The sequence below is a fragment of the Opisthocomus hoazin genome, chromosome 22, assembly GCF_030867145.1.
Source record: "Opisthocomus hoazin isolate bOpiHoa1 chromosome 22, bOpiHoa1.hap1, whole genome shotgun sequence".
Classification (NCBI taxonomy): domain Eukaryota; kingdom Metazoa; phylum Chordata; class Aves; order Opisthocomiformes; family Opisthocomidae; genus Opisthocomus; species Opisthocomus hoazin.
The window spans coordinates 8,062,143-8,067,338 of NC_134435.1; the positions used below are offsets into that span (position 1 = coordinate 8,062,143).

A 5,196-nucleotide genomic window follows, 5' to 3' on the forward strand; every position below is an offset into this window, starting at 1 on the left:
CGTGGGGTGGGAAGCGCCCGACAGCCCCTCTGCCCCCCCAGGCTTTGTCCCCTTGGGCAGGCAGGGCAGGCAGCAGGGCGGCCGGGTCCCCTCCGCCATCCCTCATGGTGGGATTCCGGTGGCGGGGGACACGGCACGTATGATGCTGCCCCGGGGGCCGAGCGATCCCTGCGCGCGTGTCCGCAGCTGGGAACTCCAGCCTGCGTGCCAGGAGCGTGCTGCATCCCAACGGCATCAAGTTCACGGCAGGGTCGAGCCTTGGGTGTGTACAGACGCTCAGCGAGGCTCCTGGATGGCCAAAAATCCCAAGCCGGTGGCCAAACCGTTCTTCTCGCAGCCGGGTTTGGCGCAGGCGGCACCGGGAGCCGTGCCGCTGCCTGCCGGGACGCCTCTCGGTCGGCTGCCCGAGGAGGAGAGGCTGCGTCTGCGCTGGGCTCTGCCCCCCTGCAGCTCCTCTCCCTTTGGGGGTGAAGGGGGTGCCCCCGTCCCAGGCCGGACCCGGTGCTGAGCTCAGCATCAACACCCCTTCCAGCCTCCGGAGCCTGCGGTGCCGAACGGGGGACGGAGCTCGCTGCCTGCAAACACCCCCCCCAGGCGTGCGTTTTTGGGTTCAGTGATGCTTCAGGGTACAGGAAATATTTAGTGCCTTTTTTTTCACCCACCCTCCCCCGAAATGCTGAGCCGATCTCGCAGGAAAATCCCCTCACCGAGCAGGGGAAACCCTCTGCAGAGGTGAGAACGGAGAGGGTTCCCGCTCTCGGAATCGCGGAGGGGCGAGGGAGCCTGGCGCTGGGACACTTCTCCCCGGAGCCCGCAGCCAGCGGGTGCCACCGCCAGCAGCGCAGCCACCCTGCGGGCGCAGGCAGAGCATCGCCCCGGCTGCGCAGGGTGGCCCTGCCCAGAGGCAGAGCTGGAGACCCCGAGGAAAAAGCCACCGGAGGTTTTTGGTGGGGTAGGGGAGGGTCCCCAGGCTGCAGCCGACGTTCCAGGTAGAGCCTGGCGTGCCGAGACCGAGGACACCAAGTCCTCACGCAGCAGAGCACGTCCCGGGTCCCCCTGTAAGCCTTTCCCTCACCCCGTGCCGAGGGCAGCCCGGCTGGTGCCGTACGGGTACCGGGATACCGGGATGCGGGGACAGGGGCTGGCGCACGGGAGCGGGGTTGGGGCTGGACGTGTCCGTGGGGCGCTGGATTGGTGTTCGCGATGGCTTGGGAGCTTTCCCGTAAAAACCCAGCCCTGTCAGCGATTGTGACACTGCTATTTAATAGGATATTTGAGGCTGATTTTTCGTACATTTTCTCTTTTTCTTTTTTTTTCTTAAATGTGTTTGGGTGTAGCCATGCCCTGTTCTAGCCTCACTCACAGACTCGGGGCCGTGCTAAACTTTTTCCAGCCGGAACAAAACGCCAGCGCTGCGGGCATTGCTCCGCTCAGGCAGGCAGTTTTCAGCTCGGCCTCGTTCAAAGAGACCAGAAAACAGATCAGGGGCTGGGAAGGCAGCCGTGCAGCGGCTCCGAAGCGAGCGAAGGCTGATTCGCGCCGCCTGATCCTTCAGTGAGCTTTAATTACGCCGGCCGTGCCCCCCCGTGTTTGTGTGTCCGCCCGTCTGTATTTGCACTCGCGCACAAAGCGGTTGTAAAACCCGCGCTGCTTCCCCGCCGGTGTTGCGGGGCGAGCTGCTGTGGTTCTGCTGTAGTTATTGATCGACGCATCAGCGGTTTATAGGAGTTGCGTCGTGATTTCGATACGTTTGGTCGTGAGCGAAAGCTTTGTTTCGAATAGAAAATGTAATGCTCCCCGCTGAGCCCTCGGGTTAACCCTGCGGTAACGTTCGGCTCTCCCCCACGCCGGCTCTCCTCGCCCCGAGCAGCCGGCCGAGCGTCAGGGTTCATCCCGGTGTCTCCGGGAACGGCGGCGTGGCCGGGAAGGCAGGATCAGGCCCTGCGCCCGCACGTCTGGGAAGGCACCAGCAGTAACAGAGCTGCGTGTGCGCAGAGTAACGGAACGAGGATTCGGCTTTAATTAGTAAGGATTATTAAGGATTTATGCCTGAGAGGTGACGGAGACGACTTCGGGCTGCGTGAGCGTTGCTGTGGCTGAGGCGGCGGCATCCGTCGTGCTCGGACGGCGAGGAGGGGACGTTGCTCCTTCGAAACGCGCCCGTGGCAGCGCCGAAGAGGGGATCCCCGGGAGAAGGTGCCGCGGGTGCGGGAGCCGTGCAGGGGAGCGGAGGGGAGCCGAGCCCTGGCTCTCTGCGTGGCGGCGACGGAACGGGGGCTCCACAGCTCTGCGGTGCTCGTGCCATCCAGGCCGTGAAGGCCTGATCTCGCCACCTTCCCCAAGGCGGACACAAGCCCGGTGCCTCCAGCAGGTCTGCTGAGTCAGGAGGGAGACAGCGGGTACCCCTTCGCGCAGCCCCCCCAGCTCCCGGGGCGAGCAGCACGGCGTAAAGCAGCCCCAGAGGATCCCACGGAGCTGCCCGAGCCCCACGGGAGGGAATTCCCTCGCGCGGATCGGCCCCGCAGCAGGGCACGGGCTCCAGGGGGGTCCCTAATCCCGCAGGACCTCTCGTCCCAGGGGGGGCCCTGCCCCAGAAGCGATATCTGAGGAACGGGGGAGGCAGAGGGGTGGCAGCTGAGGCTCTGTGCGTAAAGTTTAAATTTTATTTTAATCTTTTTTTTTTTTTTTAATTATTCCGTATTAAATAGGCGGTGTGGTGCGCCCGGTCCCTCGGGAAGTGGTGATGCAGATCTGAGGTAGACAGCCCGGCGCAGGAGCGTTCCCAAATGCACCTCTAGGTAGTTTCACCGCAGCCACACGTCGGTCGGGCAGCGGACGGGGGGGGGATGGGGGAAACGGGGTGGGGGGGGGACACGACTCGCATTCACAACAGGAGCCGCCGATCGCTGCTGACAACGGGAAGGAGCAACGAGTACTGCGCAAGGGAGAAGGGGCGAGGGGGGAATGGCCCCCGACGGGGCGGGCAGGATCCGGCCCCGCCGGGCGCCCTTCGCTTGTCTCCCGCGGAGCATCCGTCTCGGCGGGGGGAAGTCGGGCCGGGTCCCCGCATCCTGCGCCTGGGTGGGCTCGGGGGGGGGGGGGGGGCCGGGCTCTCTCCGACATTGCACATGGGGGGGCGAGCGGGCAGCGCCGTCGGGGCGACCCTCAGGGGTTCAGTTCCAGAGCCCAGACCTGCTGGGGCCAACCCGTCCGGCCCTTCAGCTTCTTCTCGCCGTGGCCCGAAGGCTGCGAGTGGACCTCGGGCTGCTGCGGGAGAGGAGACGGGGAGAGGGGGAGAGAAAGGAGCGGTCAGGAGCCGGGCGGGGGTCCCGGGCCGCCCCGGGGCTGCAGCCGAGGCCCGCGGCTGCGAGCAGCTTTTAACAGCCCGAGGATAAAGATGGGGGCATTTTGGGGGGGGGGGGGGGGTTCGTGTGTGTCCCCCTCTCACCGAGAAGCGGCCGCCCTTGCTCGAAACTCGCCCGCTCGTCCCGGGAAAGCGGCCGGGAGCGGGAGGGGGGGGGTGGTGGGGGTGGTGAACACCGGCCACGGCCGGTCCCGGGGCTTCATCCCGCGGGGGAAGCGCCCGGAGCCCACCCGGGACCCCTCCGGGCGAGCCGCGACGGGCTTTTCTCCGCCGAGAACCCCCCCGCGGGTGGGCTGTTATTTTTATTTTTAAGCCGGGATAAAAAAATATAAAAGATTCCAGCGGGGCCGGGAAGGGTTTAAGGGTTTTGGGTTTTTCGCCCCCCCCCCCCAGCCCCGGGGTTTCCCCTCTCGCCCCCGGCCCGGGGAGAGCGGGGCAGCGGGGGCCCGGCCCGCCTCTTACCGTCTCCCGTTTCCTCTTGTTCTCCCTGCCGTCAGCCTTCTTGAGCTCGGCTTTGAAGCCCTCGGCGTCGCCGGGCTGGCTGTCCTTGGCCAGCACCTCCATCAGGTAGGCGATGTAGCTGGTGGCCAGGCGCAGGGTCTTGATCTTGGAGAGCTTGGTGTCGGCGGGGACGTTGGGGATGCACTCGCGGAGCTCGGCGAACGCGCTGTTGATGCTCTCCGTCCTCCGCCGCTCCTTCTTGGGTCCCCCGACCCCTTTCCTCCGGCCCAGGCGACCGCTGAGCCCCTCCAGCCGGCCCTGGCCCCCCGGGCCGTACTCGGCGGGGCCGTAGCCGGGGCTCTGCTCGGGGGGGGGCTCGGCCGGGTTGAGCACCCACCCGGAGAGGAAGGCTCGCTCCTGGTGGCACCGCGCCGCCGGCCCGAAGAGGAAGGGGTCGTGCAGCATGTGGTGGTGGTGGTGATGGTGGTGGTGGTGGTGCTGGTAGCCCCCCACCAGGTTCATGGTCCGCCCCCGCTGGGCCCGGGGGGCCGCGCTCAGCAGCGGGGCATGGCCGGGCCGGGCTGGGCTCCCCGGGGGCGGCTGCGGCCCGGGGCTGCGGGGCTCTGGGGCGGTGCGGTTGGGGTGCGGGGTTTTGGGTTCCTTGGTTGGAGGGGGGGGGGGGAGGTTGTTTGTTGTTTTTTTTTTTTTAACCCCTTCTGGAGCCTCCCAAGCCTGCCTTTATATAAGGCCGGGGGCCCCCCCCCGCCTCGGAGCCAATGGGCAGGGGAGGATGCTCGGGGGGGGGGGGGGCGGAGGGGGCGTGCGCCGAGCTCCGTGCGTTCGGGCTCACCCCCGCCGCTCCCTCTCCCCTCCCGCTTCTTCACCGCTTGTGGGGAGCGGGGGGCGAGGAGTGACCCGAGGGGGGACCCCGGCCCCCCCCCCCCCCCCCCCCCCGCCCCGCTGCCCCGCTCCCGGGCCGGAGCTGTCCGAGCCGGCGGGGGGGGCCCGGAGCCCCGACGGCCGGGCCGGGCCGTGACCCGTGGGCTTTCGGCTTCCCCAGAGCCGGAGACCCCGGCCTGGGGCCAGCGGGTCCCGACCCCCGCGGGGAGGGCTCGGCCAGGCAGTGCGGGGGGAAGCTGGGAGCCGGGAGCGGGGCGAGGGGGGGGCGGCGGGGGCTCCCTGCGCACGGGGAGCGATGCCCATGCGTGTCTGTGCACACACGTGTGTTGCACAAGTGCACGCTGCACATAGATGTGCCCTGCATGTGTGCTGCACACGCCTGGCAGAGCACATTACACACGTGTGCAGCACATGCCTGGCAGAGCACACCACACTGCACACATGTGCTGCACACGCCTGATACAGCACATTACACGTGTGTGCAGCACACA

The 5,196-nt window shown here is 67.6% G+C and overlaps 1 protein-coding gene across 1 annotated transcript; it reads right to left on the minus strand.

The window, feature by feature from the left end:
- Nucleotides 1-3,165: 3,165 nt before the first annotated feature.
- On the minus strand, nucleotides 3,166-4,327 carry HAND1 (heart and neural crest derivatives expressed 1). The gene is made up of 2 exons (XM_075441852.1): nucleotides 3,827-4,327; nucleotides 3,166-3,267 (listed from the first exon to the last, which is right to left on the minus strand). Exons 1-2 carry the CDS (start codon nucleotides 4,325-4,327, stop codon nucleotides 3,166-3,168), a joined length of 603 nt encoding a protein of 200 aa, XP_075297967.1.
- Nucleotides 4,328-5,196: the final 869 nt, after the last annotated feature.

What these genes read in the sequence shown, in the direction of transcription:
- HAND1 (XM_075441852.1), bottom strand. Translation starts at nt 4,327, where the DNA reads ATGAACCTGGTGGGGGGCTACCAGCACCACCACCACCACCATCACCAC. An exon ending in ACAAGAGGAAACGGGAGACG is followed by an intron (nt 3,268 to 3,826) that starts GTAAGAGGCGGG and finishes CCTCTCCCGCAG; the next exon opens with CAGCCCGAGGTCCACTCGCA.